At 43.7% G+C, this 18,745-nt stretch overlaps 2 protein-coding genes across 4 annotated transcripts in view; one reads left to right on the forward strand and one right to left on the reverse strand.

Moving 5' to 3' along the window:
• The window catches only part of csmd2 (CUB and Sushi multiple domains 2), a 227,600-nt gene extending 216,826 nt beyond the window's left edge, over positions 1–10,774 (reverse strand). The window contains exon 1 of the mRNA XM_056398872.1: positions 9,888–10,774. Coding sequence (XP_056254847.1) covers positions 9,888–10,062 — 175 coding nt within the window. The 5' untranslated portion in view covers positions 10,063–10,774. The remainder of the gene's footprint in view (positions 1–9,887) is intronic.
• Positions 10,775–11,225: 451 nt separating this feature from the next.
• LOC130183365 (uncharacterized) overlaps positions 11,226–18,745 on the forward strand; it is a 24,824-nt gene continuing 17,304 nt past the window's right edge. For all 3 annotated transcript variants that reach the window (XM_056398680.1, XM_056398681.1, XM_056398679.1), the window contains exons 1-5: positions 11,226–12,088; positions 13,702–13,918; positions 14,075–15,068; positions 16,369–16,509; positions 17,886–18,016. In XM_056398680.1, the coding sequence (XP_056254655.1) occupies positions 11,844–12,088; positions 13,702–13,918; positions 14,075–15,068; positions 16,369–16,509; positions 17,886–18,016 (1,728 nt within the window). In that variant the 5' untranslated portion in view covers positions 11,226–11,843. The remainder of the gene's footprint in view (positions 12,089–13,701; positions 13,919–14,074; positions 15,069–16,368; positions 16,510–17,885; positions 18,017–18,745) is intronic.

Consider the following 18,745-nt stretch of genomic DNA (forward strand, 5'->3'; position numbering starts at 1 on the left):
TTCAACATGCAGCTTTAAAACACCAAAGAAAACATTGAAATGATAAATGGATGCAACAGGATATTATTGTTACAGTTGTAGTCCTAACATGTACAGTATATTTAATGACAAAATTACACCTTCAAGTATCACTGTAATTATTATCCTTATACATCCAGTCTCAGAGCACACAGCATACAGCTGTTCCCGCCACCCCCTTTCTCCCCTCTCCCCCCACTCCTCTCCTCTCAACCCAACTGGTCCAGGCAGACAGTCGCTCAGCCTGAGACATATTTTATGATTTGTTGCTGTGTAAATAAAATTGAATTGAATTGAATATATCTAAGGAAACCTCAGTCACAAGATTCATGCACTCAACCATTAAAACGAGACAGGACCATAAGCTGCCTTTCCATATTCAACCCCACTGCCTTCTCCCACATCACGTAGATAAAATACAGAGTTCAGCTCTTTCCTTATTCTCAAGAGAAACCATAAAGCCTTCATATATGTAGTCCATCAGGGGCTATATCCATAGAAAATGAGCATCCCGTTGGAAAAAACACAGAATAATTTCCAACCAAATAAGTGAGTCCCCTTTGGGTTTATTGTGAAACAAAGCTATCAACAATCACGTATAACCTACCCCATGAGTAAACTTCAAACAACCAAATGTGTATGTGTGTGTGTGTGTGTGTGTGTGTGTGTGTGAGTGTGTGTGTGAGTCTGTCAATAACTGCCTCCCTGGTGGGAAGATAAACCCTTCCGCCCCATAGATCCTCTCAGCACCACTATTTGTCTCTTGACGTGTCAGCGCGTATGTGCGCCTTGACCGCATCATATCCGAATTAACCTCTAGATGGCCGCCATTAAAATGGAAATGGTTGAGCTCAGCGATCCCACTCGCCTCAATACATTAGGCTAACGTCCGGGCCAGGACGACACCGTCTGCCATTACAGACAAGCCAAATGCAGTGGAAAGCACTAGTGATAGGTTTGCTCCCACTTAGCACACCCTCCCCCTCCATCACAGGTTCTTTCCACTGGGCTGAATGGTAAATGTTGTTTCCTTAAAAGGGCAGAAAGATGGAGCTCGCGTTTCTATAATGGTCCACATTGGAAGCTTGGAATGGCTTCCTGCTGCATGAAAGCGTGAAGTAAAATATTCATCCGTGTAAACACGTACAGAGAGGATGCTCAAGCAAACACAGCATTTCCCAGCATTCACTCCCAACTGTAAATTAGGGAACACATGCCTCCACCACGGTGACAACGCCACTGCTCTCGATGTGGTGTTGTCCCATTTGTGACATTCTCATCTCAGGCTCTGGCATTTCTTTCAAGGATTTGTTGACGCCCATGGCAACACATAGTTAATACACACACATTTGCGAAAAAACACAAAAACATATTGTCACGGCAACACAGCTGGAGGGTGAATTGTGTGGGGATAAGAACACAAACAACACCCACGTGCAAAGTTGTAGCCGAAGATTAAAGCACCCAAGAAAGTGGCTGTATGCTAAGACATGTATGCAGAAATGCACACTTGCATGAGTGCATGCACGCTGGAGCACAATGGAGCTTGTGTTCTCTCAAACAGAGAGGAAGAGAAGGCGGGGGGGGGGGGGTCTTCTCCAGCTGGGTCATATTTAACCAGTGATATTAGCATGCCAACCAAAACGACCTGCAACCTAGCCACCCACCCAAACAAAAAAAAAAAAACACCCACGTGCTTCCACACAATTTCAGCCAATTCTAGTACACAAACATTTTAGAGATATTATTGTTTTGTGTATTCTTCTTCCTGTTATTCTCCTCAATCCCTCTTATCAATAAATTCAAATAGCCCTACAGTAATGTTTGTGCTGCTGTGAACAACACCAGCTCCTCAGCAACCCATGCAGTGAGGCTTCAAGCTGATCAATAGAAAATAGCCCATTCAGAGTCAAAGGCATGTTACGGTTTGTGTTCTTCCTTTTCAGAAAGACCCCTGTCTTGGGGGGAGTTTTATTCAGCGGTGATAAAAAAAAAAGGGCCTCCCACACACACACACACACACACACACACACACACACACACAGTGTGTGAGGCAGGACACCTGGAGAAATGTATATTTGTGTTTGTTTTTTAAATGTTCTTGCCTGTGAACACATTTGTATTGATGAGTGAAAGATGAGGTAGAAAAAAAGAAATGAGAAAAAGGGGACAGAAGAGCATCACTCACGGCTACTGTCACAGAAGCTGTATGTTGTTTCCATGACAACAGGGAAACAGGAGAACATATATGAAGACAAATCCCTTTCCTTAATTATTTATCATTGCTCAGGTAAGCCTTAACACTTAATCTCACACATATACACGCCCCCACAAAGCCATGCACACACACACACACACTCATGAACACTTACAGTCCATGCCTCATATAATTTCAGTTTTTCAGGTTTCCAGTCTCCCTGCCACTTATGGGAGAAAGCACAATTACATGTGACACTAATGTGCGAAACAGTGAAAGTCAATTATCACCTCATTTTCATTCTGCTCACATCTGACAGCCAGGCTCTTTGAGATACATTAGACTCAACCTAGGCTGAAGGGTCAATCTTAACGACACCCTGCCACATATATACGCTTATGACTACACTGTCCCGACTCTGACCAATCAATAGCGTCAACAGGAAGTGTGGTAATGCAGTTATGGATGTGTTTAATACATGAGACGATCATCCCGGACAAGCATGTTGATCTATGTGTGTATGTATGTGTGTTAGTGTGTGAGCAGGTAATCATGAACATCTGATCCTCTCTCAAGCGGTAGATATTAAACCCAAGAGGAAGGACCGATCCAAAGGTCAGGTCATGACCATCCCAGCAGGACTATTGTATCCATCACAGTGAGATGGATGAGCAGCAGACGATCAATCAGCCTCACTTCAACTTACTGTAGCACACTTTAACCTTTCAACTCAGATCTGAGCTGCCCCCCCCCCCCCCCCCCCGAGTGTCAGCTGCAGACCACAGTCACAATTAATGGGCTGCATGCATCACTCGTTTGTAATTTATGTTAAATAAAATAAATTGGAACCACGTCCCATGATGATACATAGACATTGCATTTCCGCGCTGCTGACCACATTGGATTTGAAACTGTTGCATTGAAGCAAGTGTTGATATTTTTATTGAAATATAGGACTTAAAATAAGAGATTTTGACTGTTTTTTTCCAAAACTTCTTGTTGGTTTTCTGTCCTCTGACACTTTTCAAGGACACTGCTTCTCTTGTCTTGCTGGACAGATAATTTCGTCTGGTCCACTTCAGCAGTAAAAGACGTCAGCAGACGTTTTCTGCTCATTTCCGCTCATTAGGAATTTATATCCTCCGTGGCAGCAAAACACGTTACATGAGCCAGCAGACAACTCTTGTAACATTAGGTTAAACTGCTTTTGGACACTGGACACTTGGAGGGTGATTAGGTGTAAGCAAGCACACTTTACACGGACAGATAAAAGCTTGCTAGCCTATAGCATCATTATGGCTACAGTGAGAACAGTTAAAACATTTTGGGAATTACTTTTATTGCCTCTCTTGCCGAGAGTTCATGGGATCGATGCTCTTGTTGTTACCGTGAGGTAAACTTCGGAAAGTTGCTGCTCCCACTCAAAAAAAACAATCCAGCACTAAATCTACCATAAAACCACAACTTGAGCTTTTTACACTGCAGGTTTTTGAACTATTTCTTTAAAAAAAAAACAGAAACAAAACAGCCATTGCTGTCTTATAAGTGGTCACACAAGACTGATCACAGTCTCCGACTACATTTAAAGTTTGAACCATTATCTAAACTTGCTATTCTTCAACAGTCTTCCATTAAGACTGACTACAAATACCAGTGCCACACTCTGTTAATCCTAGTAATCTGAATTTCAATTTGAGCCATACAAGATATGAATGTAAGTAAATATGCTCGAGATGCAAAACTCAAAATGGACCTTACAAGTGTTGGAATACAAGTCACTCCCCCTCCCCTCACTCCCCACATGATGACTCTGCCTCTTTCCCAGAAAAAGACCACTGACAGATTGCCTATACGTTGAACAGAGAGAGATGTGGTACAGGAAAGAGAAAAAAAGGAAAAAAAAGACAAGGACAAGGACAAGATACCTCCCAGGACCTAATCTTCAATCTCTGGGATCACTGATATCTGATAAGAACAGTGTAAATCAGGAAGCTAAAGAAACCTCTGCCTGAGCTTTGTGTCTGTACAAGACAGACAGACAGGACATCTACATCTGTCTAAGTTTGTGGGGATTTACAGTAGCTGGAGCAAATTCCTCCATGCCTGATAATACCAGGAAGAGCTGAATCTGAATCAAGATTGAGACTTCTGTGTTATGGCTTTGCACCCATACCTGGCTCAGGGGATTCATTTTATTATTTATTATTACCTTTAGTTATCCAAGGAAGATTGACAAAGCCCTTGTGTTCTTTTCCTGACATATCTTGCCTCACAGCTGTTGCACATACAGTATGCACATCTGGTAGCTGACCATTACAACCAAGCTGGTCCTGGTTAATGTGGGCAGGAAAGTTAAATGAAAACCACTTTTGCCTCAAAAATCATTAACATGACATTGAGACCTTGCCATAACCTTCAATGCACCATCCAGCCTTTTTAAAGGAAAATACTAAAATGAGAATAGTAGATAGCTGCAGTTCAACAGAAGAGCTCACAGGAGTATGTTGTGAATGTGAAGCACAAGCACCGCCAGAACAGAGCAACGGTGCAAGATTCATGTTCCCTGGATAAGTAAAGCAGCCAAAATATACATTTATTAATTTAATACTATGCTCAGGGACATGCTGAGAGTCATATCTGAAGAAAACAAGTACTTCCCATTTGTTTTCCACCAAGAAACCCTGCTCGTGTTTGATTTGAAATATCGACTCCCAGATATATAAATGCCACGGTTTGAATGTGCATGCGTCATATTTAATGAGGAAACTCTTTCACTATGGCAATACCATCAAACTCTAATAGCCTACCGTTGTTAAGTATTTAATAGAGGAAATAGCAGAGGAAGCAATTGAACTTTATTGAAAATGAATTGGATGTTCCTCATCATCTCATTGAGTGCCACTTTAATCAAGAAATTCGGCACATGTGCATCTAGCAATGAGTTCATAAGGTCTAATGATCCAGTTTGTGTTAAAGGTATGTGCATGTGCATGTGTGTAAAAGTCAATGAATCTGTGTACACTAGTGAATGGCTGCATGAATGTATTTAGTATGTATGTCTTTTTTTTTTGGGGGGGGGGGGTCTGCAGTGTGCATGAATTACTGAGTGAGCGTGTGTCACTGGTGTGGCTGTGATCAGTGTGACGAAGCACAGTGACAGAGCTCTGGCCATCTGGAGACAGATGACAGTGTGAATCACCAGAAAGGAGGATGGAAAAAGAGAGAGGGACGGGTTGAGAGGGAGGTAGAGGGAGGAGGTAACAAGGAGACGACAGAGACGGGTGCAGGATGACACATCAGCAGGTGGGCGGGGAAATAAGGGCTGCTCACGAGGACGAAGCATTTACATCGTGTGAAAAGCTGCGTACGCACTGGCACGCACACACACAAACAAATCCCGTTTCTCAGTGGCCCCTTTTGAGCTAGCTAATGACCTGCTTGTCAACACTTTGGTATTATCATCCTAGAGTGAATGGGGGTGGCAACTCACAGGCTCATCCAAACACACCCATACATGTGCCCACAAGCTTACTTACACGCTGTTAGATGTTGAAATAGGAGTCTGCTTGATGCCTGATAAGAAAATGAGCCCTCCAAATAGGTCATTTACTAAAGAGAGGAAAATCACCCGGCACTCAAAAGGCACAGAAACATAGGGCCCAGATTATCTCTCAGCTGGTGTAAGCTTATCACCACTCTACTTCAACAGTCGCCTCCTCTCTGCCTCTTATTTCCCCTCCCAGTCAATTCTTTGCTGCTGCTTTGCTGCTGATTTGCTATTTTCTTTCCCCTCCTTGTAACACCTCTTTAAGACCACCACCCTCTTCCACTACACAGCTCTTCCTCCTTCGCAGGAGTAGGAAAACCAACATCATGGCAACATACGCCAACTTTGCATTCCAGACATTCCTCAGTTTTGAGTAAATAGATAATGTCATCTGTTTCTCAGCTCCCATTCCCTCCCTTATTGCTCAACGGTAAATGTAGAGAGCAGATGGGAGATAGGAAGCAACAGAGCGTGCAGGTATATTGGAGGATTTGAGATGGAGAGTAGCAGGGAGACAGGTGGGAGAGAACTGAGAAAAAAAAAGGGAAGTGAGGCGTCCGTACAGTCAGAATCAAAACACACATGGGGTAAATAGAACATATGGACCTGTTTGTGTGAAGGTTTGGTTATGCTGGGGTGATAGGGCTTCCTGGAGGTCAGTACAAAATTTTAGCCAAGTGTGCTAACAAGACCACAAGCTACCACATATCTTTATGGATGAGGTAACACAGTACCTCCATGATTTTGGAATTTACATGGATCTTTGAGTGAAGATCTTCAGCAGTTCCAAGCAAAAATTGGGAATGTCACTATTAGGGGTTCAGATATCTTGTTTTGTCCAAACATCAAAAGATGAGACATGAGACAAAGAAAAGGAACAAATCTTCACATTGGAGGAGCTGGATCTTGGTAAAATGTTTGGCATTTTTACTGCAGAAACCTTATGACTTTATCTTTTGAAATACGAGTCTGACGCCTGGGTCTAAATTGAGCTAGAAAGCCATGAAAACACTGGAGAAATCCCAACTTCAGAAACCAGCTAGCCCTCCACTGAGGAGCTGGTGCTGAGGCTGTTGGCTGGAGGAGCTGTCCAAGGTGTTGAAGAGGACTTCAGCTCAGCGGCTCACTCTGCTGCGCCTGTTCGCTGTCCGGGGTGCTGAAAATGTCACCATCCAGCCATTAGATTTCACTCGAATGTAATTCTATTCTTACGTACAGTGAAGACGTTAGATAAGTCATTTCTAAATCACCAGCACCAAATAAGTGTTCCCAATTAAAATCGTATCAATTAAAGGTCCGCGGCCTTTTTTTCTGCGCCTGAGGGTCTTTGAAATGAAAATGTTGAAATATGAGTTTGTCTTTTTTTTTCTTGATTTGTGAAAGTTAAAGACTGAATTTATGCCAAGGTCTTTCTCGCTGCGTTATTGCCTAGAAACGCATACACACGCCCGCCCACGCACTCCTTACCCCCTGGACTTATACGCGCACACGCGCGCGCACACACACACACACAGACAGACAAAGTTTCTCTCTCATGACTGTGCGAATACAAGCAAATGTCGTGAAGTAAAAAAGATAAAAAGGAAAGCGGTATCAAGCCCTCCAGTCCTCACAACGTTACTGCAAGTTGCATCATGAGCACAACGCGGTGCATTTCTATAAAGGACAGCGTGGCTGAGAGAGGAGGACGCACACGCGTGATCTTGCGTGTAAATGGACATGCTGAGCGACTGTCTCATGCGCCGCTGACGAATGATCTAAAACCCGTCGAGCCGAAACACGCACCAAAAAGGAAAGACACGTCATCCCCAATCTGCCTCCTCTTTTCTTTTCTTTCCTTTCCTTTCCTTTTTTTTCCTTTCCTTTCCTTTCCTTTCCCTCACCGGCCTTTGCATTCTCTCCTATGTACGTTTAAATGAATAGAGGTTGATTACCGCTTATTGAGCTACGGGTCCACTGGGACAGCTGGTTTGATCCGATGGAGACAGCGCACCGCTCTCTTCAGATCTCTCTTTCAGAAGCCTTTCACACATCTCTATCTTTGTCTGCGTGGCCCTTGGGAACGATAATAAGGTTACAAGGGAGGCTGGAAATGGTTTAAAGAGAGACCGGTTGACAAATGAGGACAGTATAAAAGCACAGAAGCATCATATGTACACATATCTCTAATGATGCTTTGCAAATACAGTCTAGTCTGGGAAGGAACTGTGTTTTCAGTTGGCTCACATGCAACATCACACATGTATCAGCCGCTGTTGGTCAATAATTGGCCAGTCGTGCTTTGGTTTGATGAAGTAGGTGGGTAGAGAAACGCCACGAACCACAGGTCTCCTCTTCCCTCCGCGCTCCGCCTCCCAGCATAGTGTGAGGCTCTGGTGCCGCTCAATGGGAGGATGGGGCAACTGCTGGTGGCTGCACCACCGAGGGACGCGCTAGACCACCTCAACGCCGGGGTGTGATATTCAAACATATTTATTGACACCGTTTAAAGTAAACGTTGTTACAGGGACTAGATAGATGGTCTAGCCTTCCCTGCCCTTCGTAAATATGTGCAATAAGTTAGAGTCGCTTTACTGGCTCCAGAAGTAGACTCAAACGGCAGGAGAGTGCGCAATAAAAAGCTCCCTGAACGCAAATAAAACAAGCAGCCTCCCACGATTACAGCCGCAATGAGATTTACTCCACGGAGAAGTCAAGAGAGATTTGTCAGTATCATCGGGGACTGAGCTGAGAGTGTGATAAACTCACATCTCACCAAAAAACCATCTGGGTGGCTGATGACACAAGTTTGATCAGAAGTGGGTGACAATGTGGGAGTTAGGTGGTGGGAGACATGAGAGCTGACGTTTCTGTAAAAGCTCAAACCGCACTCATACAGTATGAGATGATACGGCCCACTGTGCTTTGGTGATGCTGAAAATGTGCCCATTTTCCACTCACTCGTGGATTATGTGTTGTCCAAGCAAAGGTATGAGTGGGCGAACACACAGCCATGACTCACTGTCAAATTCATATTGTGGTCGTGGCAGTATTCTTGGCTTTTGCTAAATATAGTTGCCATTCTGTGGTGAGGAGCCAAGACAGTGATAAAACGGTTGGCGTTCTTCGCCAAAGGACCCATGCTCGGGTTGGCAAAAAAAAAAAAAAAGAACAATTTTAAAAATCATTGAGGCTCTTCCCCCCGAAACAAGCCTGTGCTCTGAATAACGCCACGAGCTGTTTGTAATGAACATCCACGGCTACAGAAAGAAACAAACAAACAAAAAAAATCATGGATCAGTAACTTAGTGTCTCCTTTCAGAAACACACCAGGTTGCCAAGACGTGAAAGTAAATGAATAGTAATGATAATCTGTTGAATGCCCAGCTCCGGTTGCAAGATTTCCATTTGCAATTAATCAAGGACAGAAAACCCAGAGTCAGTTAATTAGGCCTATCCTCCCTTACCTCCCTCTCACATGCACGCGCGTGCACGCTTAAGTAGACTACACGTACACACACACACAGAAAGAGAGGGTGAGAAACTATAGCTGCACAAAATCTTATTCATAGATGTTTACTTGGGGAAAGTGGAGAATCTTAACGGCTACTTATCTATGAGGAAACTCAGACACACACATACACACACACACACACACACACACACACACCCCCATTTGGACTCTGAACAGCATAATAATCAGCCGCCTGTTTGACCACCACAACTGATTTCCCTCATGCTGCACTATAACGTTTGGGGGAAGCCACACTCGCACAAGGTGGTTATTTAAACATCCCCACAGCTCGTGTCATCCACCCCTGTTCCTCAAAAAATGTGCCTAACACAGTCCTTTAGTGACACGCATCAACAGAGTCACGGATAGACATGAAGCTCATTTGCAATTCCTGAGGATCCGCGCTCACCAAAATAGCCACCCAGCCAGCCACCTCTCCTCTATTAATAACTTTGGGTGCCGGAACAGCGACATCACAGCGAGTCTGATCCTAAATGCGCCTTTAGGATGAGTGCGTGAGTGTGTTGCTGATGCTGATTTGCATTCAGTCGGGGATCGGGGGGGTGGGCGGTGGAGTGGGGGGTAAGCTTGCTGCATTTTGCATGTCTTCAGCTGCACAGACGGGGACTTACCCTTTACTGAGGCGGCCAGTAGCCCCATATATAAGAAGAGCACCCGGCTCCAACGGTGCGCCCGCACTCCCGCCTTCATTAGAGCAAAAATCCGTATTCCGTCCCCTTTCCTGCATGCGCATTCCGGTCTCCTCGCAAGTCCCGTTGCTCCGTCCCGATTTGAAGCGGCGGTCATGGCAGGGCTTTTTCTGTGGTCTGGCAGGCACGATAGTTCTCAGATGGTCAGAAAAGGGAGATTCACTCGGTGTCGGCGCTGAGAAAAATCCCAATGCATGGAGGAGGCTCGGATCTCGCAGCTGGACTGAACCATGTCATGCAGGGACCGAGGGGTTCAGAGTCTCTGTCTGAGAAGATAGATTTCACACCTAAAGGGGGGAAAAGGAGGGAAGGCAAACCCAAAGGGGAGACGTGATTCAAGTGGTCACTGATCTATCGCACGCGTAAAAAATCACGAAAATCCCTCGTTCGCTCCACATATGTCATGGATTTCACCTGACACACGTTGAAAAAAACCAGGAGATCCCTCCTTCAGTTTGTCCCGCAGCACTTGTCTGCCCTTCTCTTTAATGTATCTCCAGTTAATAACAGCATCTGTGGTGCCGATAATCCACGTTGTAACTCGTCGTTAGACCGAGATTCAAATGAACGGATGATGGGAGAGCCACAGTGGCTTATCCGGATCCAAGACCAAAAAAAAATTGCCTCTTTTTAGAAGTTCTCGTCCAAGGTTGGAGTGTAGTGACTGATCTTATTGTGTAGAGAGAAATATGCAGTATGCATGTATTCCCAGTATCGCAGCGCTTGGCCACAGCGTCGTCTCGGGTCTGTGCGACGCCAAGATTCAGACTGCAGACCTGCTCCTTCTCTGCGCGCCTCTCTCTCTCTCTCTCTCTCTCTCTCTCTCTCTCCCTCCCTCTCTCTCCCTCTCTCTCTCCAGTCATATACCCACATTTTCAAAAGTGTGTTGGGAAATATAACTTACTCCATTCACATATGATTAAGATCATCTCAGTAGGTCAGTTCAACAACCGACTTTTGATCCTATTAACGGTCCTTTCTCAAATGATGTTATTAATAATAATAATAATAATAATAATCACCATAATAATAATAATAGTGATTATAATAATAATAATAGTATATGAAGCATTAAATCCACCTTGTTCTAATTTGTTATGGTAAGATTTAGGGGCCCACAACGCGGCCGTTGTCTCCATCCATTAAGACCAATCATCGGATTGCCCGGCAGTTTAACATAGATGTCCACTTCCTGCTCACTAAACGTGAAATTGATGCTTAACAGGCTGGAACCCTCGCCAGTAAATTTGAATGTCATTTCCACTTTTGCATATGACCGGTATAATTAGTTTTCCGCAATGCGCCCTGCGTTGGAAACAGTCTGGGATAATGAAATGTGCGTTGGCCTCCAACCCCGACATATATGATGGAGATCATAAACAGTCTTCCCCCGTTACATTAAATTAGACTTCTGCCCCTCCTGATCAGGTTGTGCTGCATGGGACATAATGTTGCATCTGTTTTCAGCACTCAGTTTTTCTTTAGCCTCAGGAAACCAGACAGGAAAGTCCAAGTTTGTGTGTGGAGTCTGTAGCTACATCTGATGGCCATTCATTCATTCCCTATAGAGTCATTAGAGAGTTATTATAACTCATTAAGTCGGATTTGCATTGCTAAAATAAATAACCCATGTCAGCTACCGGCATTAGCAGGAAGTAACCATAGAGATAAAGTCTGAAATACAATGTTTGACAGTGTGAAATGGTTTAATTTACAACTGAATTGTCATTCTCGAATTTCAACTGGTTGCTATGACAGCCTGTCAAGATGCTGTTTCATTTAAAAAAAAAAAAAAAAGAAAAGAATAATAAAGCAGCTTCGAAATAAACCACTGAGAGAAGACTGACAGGCACATGCGTGTGAACAACAGGGAGGAAAATGATGCTACCACAAGATCACTGGATGCAACTCACTCAAATACAATTCGCGGGCGCATTTGCACCCTTCCCGCGCTCCACCTGGATCCATCCACAGGCGCCCAACGACAACTTTGATCGTGTCTGCAGAAACATCTGGAGCAGAGCGAAAGAGGCCGGGAAGGAGTTTGGCAGAGGTCTGAGTCTAACGGAGACATCGCAGGATGAAGACGGCACCCCTCCAGACAGCAAGCCGAGTCATCACCGGTGAGGCTGAGTTGGGCACACAGACAGTCTGGGAAGGAACCACTGGCAGGTCCATTATGCACAATAAAACACATTAGTCTGTCACGATCAATCACATTGCCTTGGTTAATTCGCTGCAATTTGTCAACGAAATGTGTCTCAAAATGGATCTATGGACCTAACTGTGTCGTGAGCTCACTAGGTTTTTACACCTTTTACAGTCTCATATACCATTGCACGGTCATTCAGTCCTTATCTTTATTCATCATTTTGTTCTTCAGAGTGTTATCATCTCATTTTCCTCTCCAAGAGAGTGGTTGGCTTCTCAGAAGATCTAATTATAGAAGCTAATATCTTAAAGTAGAACATAGTGACCTTAGGATGATGTTGATTGTAAATTCTCCCACGTTTTAACTGTATTTCTAGGAATTCTGATATCGTTTGTGCAGATTAGGTAATATCGATACGATTGTGGATGGTCTTATTTGAGACATTAGGGATTAGAGTTTATATAGAATGAATAATGGATTTATTCATGTTTATTAATTATTTACTAATGCTTTAAAGGTCAGCCATGAACCATTAATAAAAACACGTTTTAGGTTGCCTGGTCTGTGAAAAATGTAGTTGGCTGGTGTTTATCTTTTGTATTTGGTAGTAAAGCAGTTATAATAAGGTTATTTTAATAAGGCATCATGTCTGTAGTGGTATTAAACTCACTAACCCAAATGAAGGGCTTTTATAACAACTGAATAGTGGTCCATTGGAGAGGGTCATCCTGAACTGTTTGACCTTTCCTTAAATTAGTCGATGGCAAATGGTGGGTGAACTGATCGACATATGTATAAGAAGTTAGGCCTATTTCTAACCTACATCCCAACATTGCAGTGTAGATCAGGTGGTGCTGCTGTGCGGTCGTAGAGCCAGTGTATAATGTTAATGCACACCATCTGCTCACCCGCCACCCGGAGCTTCCGTGACGTCTCCGTTATCATAAGTGTCCCGGGTCTCACCGGACCGTCTGTTCCGCACCACGGCTTGACAGGCTGGTGACTAAAGAATAGCCTCATTAAAGAGTCATGGTTTGAGACGGGTGCCGCATCCACTCGTACAAGATGGCGAGCCATGGACCCAACATCTCTTTCTGTTAACCTATGTGTCTATGTTGTTCATAGGCCTATTGGTTAACCAGTTAGTTTAGAATGATATTATTCACTTTCCATATTTTGTTCATTTTACCAAGTGGTGGACAACTGCATCTTGAAATATGACTTACAAATCTGCCAGTGCCTCCAATTAAACTTGTTTCGTGTGTGTTCATAATACAAATGACCTTATCTTTATTCTACATGATCACCACAGAAAAGAATATAAAATAAACGTCACCTGCTTGTAAAACTCGCAAAAACGGCTATATCAACTGACTTTATTGGAGTGAAACTATCTGACACCGCTATCAGACTTTTCACTTTCTTATTGAAAACATGTTGAATACAAGTCTACACGAGCAAGTTAACCTCGTAGGCAGTGACGTTGGTGTGATGCTCTGTTACTCATAAAAGATGTTAACTCCACACTCCCACATGGTTTCTCTCTCTCTCTCTCTCTCTCTCTCTCTCTCTCTCTCTGTCCAGGGCTGAGAAGCCGCAGAAAGAGACTGATGATTTGAGTCTGAGCACAAAGTGTGAGGAGGACAAGCAGCAATGCCACACTGAGTTCACCCTTCCTTGCCGTTATCTCTCGGGCCGCAGACACCCCCGTGTTGCCAAGCCTGCATGGGTACTGAGCCCTGTGATGGAAGTCAAGATGAAACTAAATGAAGAGGAAGAGGCAGAGAGGGAAAGAAATTTGGTGAGCGTTATGATTTACGGAGGCTAATGTGTTCTGTGTTCTTACTCTATGCTTTTCAAACCAAAACTATAAGAATGTTTTCATTAACTCATTAAAAACCAGCTAATTAAATGATGACAAATATTTTCCGTTGTTAATAATTCACTGTCCTGTCAGGGGAAAGATGTGGAAGATAAACAAAGGAGTGTGGAAAATTCCCTGAAGAAGATTCGGGTCCTCCAATCCATCAGCAGAACAGACAAACAGAGCTGTGCATCTGAACCTGGACCTCTGGCGACGAATCCCATCTGCTGCGCCACTGAAGAAGCCGCTCTGCACCTGCAGGATGAGGAAGACCCTCCACTTCCTTCTAGGAATACATGTGAAAATGAAGATGAGCAGGACATAAAACAAAGCTCAGACAGCAATGCCAGTGATGATGATTTTGTTAGTCTACCTGAGGTGCGAAGTTGTGCCACTGAAAGCAGCGATGACGGCTCAGCGAGTGACAACAGTGACTGTGAGAGGGAGGAAAATGAAATTCCACACTTGTCTGATAAATTAAGGTCTGACACTAAGCAGGATTCCCCACCTTATACTACAGAGAAGGACTTTCCTCCACTAGCCACCATCAGGTCTGGCATTTTCCCATGTCCCATGGAGACTCCAGCCTCATGGAAGATGCATGGCCAGTGGGAGATTCCCCTTTCATTCCACCCACATGACATCCCCACTGCCACTTTGGCAAGCAAAATGACCACCCCTGCGCAGGCTCCTGTCCAAGGCAAAGCCGAAGCACCTCAGGCAAACTCAAAAACCGATGCAACACCAGCAGCCGCAACTCAGCAGGAGGCTTATGACCTACTGGCTGACTTCCCAGCTCTCCAGCCCCCAAAGAGGCCTTTCGCATCGGGTGTGTTGCGTGACGGGAATCTCAGGACAAAAGATGCAAAGAAGCAAAGAGGGCTAACTCGCCCACCAAATGTCCGCCAAGAGAGTGGGGCTTCCCGTCAGAGGAGGATGGAAAATGTGCCCCATGAGGTCTCCTCCATCTGCGCAGGTGATCAGAAATCTGTGGCGAACCTTCAAACATTTTGCTCGGTCAGTGAACGCAACTCTCCTACCATCAGCTGTGGGGAAATGAAGGCCAACAACCCACCGCCTCCTAGAGGTAATAAATCTGCCATGTGTCTCTGTCTAAATTTGCTCTTTACACTCCTCTCCTCTCAGTTTGTATGAATATAATTCTATGCCATTCTCAATACTCTCTGTAGCTACATATGCACAAACTCACGGAGACATCCCTGTCTGAGAATGTGTTATTGATATTAATGACACCGTCGTACTCGGCTAATTAAAGGCCGGTGAGCGGCGGCAGCACCTGTCCCAGGAAGAGACGCCGCCTCTCAGAACTTGCTGAGTGCAAATTTTGCAACAGTCCAGCTCACAAAGTTTTACCCTTTTCCCTCAGCCATTTTTAAAACTCATTTAATGAAGCTCTTGTGTTTCTGCCACAAAAGCACGCGGCTACACCACTTTGTTTACTTTTCTGAACTTTGGACCAACTCCTTGATCTGAAGTTGTTCGAAATAACAAAACAGCCAAATCAAAACAACCTTACCGGTCAGGGGGCCGTGCTCTATGCCACTCGCAATCTCAATCCACCCACATGCATAAACATACACACACACACACACACACACACACACACACAAATATTGCGTCTCTCTGTGTAGGTGTTAAAACACTGTGACTCTGCATCAGTGTTGCAGAGAAGTACTTCCTCAGTCCGATGACTCAGTGGGAAAATGTTTCCATAATGAAGGGATTATTGTGCAGTGGCAAAGTGAATTACACGGTGAGCCTTCCATAGTGGGCCGCTGATGCAGAACAGAACAGCGGACACAGATATGAATTAAGTCAACAACAACTCAAGTGCACAGTGTTAATTTTGGTCGGGAGTGTGGCTTGTACAGTACATACAGTACCTCCTACACACTTTGCAATGGTGTCATACCTATCTGTAAATATGAAATCATGTATAATTTAATCACATTTCTATGCGAGGATAATAAGATATATGTAATATTATATGATTCGGTTATACTGGTTCTGTTTGAAATCCCTTCTCTTTTCTAACAGGTGCACAGGTGTAGCTGGAGACTGCTCTGCTCTGCTCTGCTCAATAAATGTGCATATGTGATACATACTGCTGGCACCCCTCCAGCGCTTTGCAGTCAGTGCTGATATAACAGAATTTACTCTCTGATAGCAAAGCCCTGTTGATTCAATAGCACTTTGTTGATCCCCTGAGTCAGGGACTGCTGCAATTTCCTTTGCAATAGCAAAGAACACAGTTCTATTAAGCGTCCCTCCTGCATCACACTTAACATGACACAGGCCAGACAAGACAGTGTACATGTGAAATGGGTATAGCACTAATCCTCGCCCCCTTGCTGTGCATATTGCAGTTGCAGGTGCAGATGGCGTGGGTGTTAATGCCAGGTCCTGGGCTAGCGCTGCCAAAGCAGGCATGAAGCAAGCAGCTGCCCCTCAGGAGAAAGCCAGACCTTGTAACTTTCAGCAGATAGTTACCGTTAACAGAGCCAAAGGTAAGTTTACACTTTGGCATCTTTATCAAGAGCATGTGTGTGTTGGGAGTTGTGTGTTCAGAGAGAGAGAGAGGAGGGCTGTGTGTGTGTGTGTGTGTGTGTGTGTGTGTGTGTGTGTGTGTGTGTGTGGGTATTCTGTTTCATGGTGGGCCACATGAAGAATTCATCATGATGATCATCACTGGTTGAGTGCATTTATTTTGCAATGCTTACTAAGCTGAAGGCTTCAGCGTGTCCTCTTGCCCTTTACGCACGCTGCCTTAAAGGTTGTGTGTGTAGCATTTTTAAACATCAATATATCATTGTCAAATTACTCGTGATATTTTGGTGGAATCTACCAGACGCAAATGAGGCTGCAGTTGAGCTGATTAGTGTTCTATCTCACACCAGTGGTATTGTTAGTGTGCGTGACATCAATTAATCTGTGCCTTTTATCAAGCTGAACGCTGAACGCTAACAGATTTCTGGCACAGTCTGAGGTGGTCTGATATTGACATAAAACATAAATTGACATTTTAACAACATACACAAGTGATCCAGCCAATTTTAAATTAGTGATCCAACAGAAATGTATAGAAGAGGTTACATCGTCTATCATCACATCACATTTTTCTCATGAATCCCCCCGTTTTCTGTCTGAAATAATATTTTCCGAGTCAAGTATGCCTTACTGAGCACTGATGTCCCACGTTCATATTTGCTACTAGAAAATGTGTGAAAGTTGCTTTCAAACTTTGTCTACCATCAAGTTTGACTTGGCATCACAGAGAAAGTAAATGTGTACAGTCAATCTGTCAAGTTATGTTTTCAGACTTGCCAGATCAAATTTGCATATCTGAGTGTACTGACACCTCAATATAACGATCCAGTCAGTGGCCTCTGGAGGAGTCGCGTCTCTGATACTGCAAGTTTGTAGTATATCTAAATTGGGAGCGGACCATGAGGCCGCAGTGTTCTCGGTGTGAATTCTGACGTTCAAACACACCAGCATGTGTGTTTGAACGTCTTGCTGTAGAAGACAAGTTAACAATGTGTTTAGAAGTTGCAGTGATGCAACCACTGTGGAAACTTTGCAAGTACACTTGAAAAATAAACGCTCTGTAACGCTCTAATTAAATGCATGTAAATCCATTGGAGTGTTGGAGCGAAAATTCAAACGCTACTGCTGCTTCTAAATGACCTGTATATGTAATCACGCATTATGAAAGTAATTGTCTCTATAAAAGTCTACAATGCAACATAAATCTTTTAAAAATGATTATGCATACTTAAAAAATCATCTAAAACTAGGACTGCATCAAGAAAGCGGGTACAGTGTAAATGCTTCCAATGTCCTTTCAACTATTTCCTCCTTTACTTCTTTTGTCCTTTCACAGCCATGTATTCTACAACTCAGAATTTCGCCAGTAAAGTGACACCTTCCCATCAGGTGACCAACTTCACTTGTGGTCCTCAACCACGCAAACCAAACCGGTTGGTTAGACCTGGTTACCCTCCCACCCATCAGGTAAATACATCTAATTGAGATTTTAACTGATTAACTGATACACACTTCAATCTGTAAACTGATCTGTGCGGTATCGCTTTGCTATTTTCCACGATTTTCCGTGTCGAATTGCATTTTGACTTCTTGCGTATTCTATACATGGATTTAATTTGATAAAGCCGCTGCGGAATAGCTACAATAGCTACATATATGATTATATATATGCAGTTTTTAGAAGTAGCTACTCCAGAGATCTTAAAACAGAAATTAGGTGTGGGATCTGCTTTGAAGCGGATATAACTTTTCCAGACCCACAACATTACAACTCTACTTATCCTGCATTATTGCTTGGTTAAACAGAATTCACAGCTGATCAGAGGCTCACTCGAGTATCTGTTAAACCCAGCGCTCAGTCCAACAATGCTGCGAGATGCTGCACAGCTCTCAATGTCTCACTGAACCATAAAAATACCACAGGAAAAGACTTTCTCACTTTTGTGGTGTTGAAATATAAAAAAAACCTGTTATTGTGAAATCAGCTCACACATACAGCATATTCACAGAATATGCAAGTCCATGTCCTGCTTATACATACAATTCCATCCTTGGTAATTAGGACTGCTGTGCATATATTTGTTCATTTGTTTATGATGTGAACAATAAGTAAATCTCAAAAATCATCATTGCATTGGAATGAAACTCATGCACTCACCAATCAATTCAGGTGACCGTGAGACCTGCCCTGTATCA

This window comes from Seriola aureovittata, chromosome 16 (assembly GCF_021018895.1).
Source record: "Seriola aureovittata isolate HTS-2021-v1 ecotype China chromosome 16, ASM2101889v1, whole genome shotgun sequence".
Taxonomy (NCBI): Eukaryota; Metazoa; Chordata; class Actinopteri; order Carangiformes; family Carangidae; genus Seriola; species Seriola aureovittata.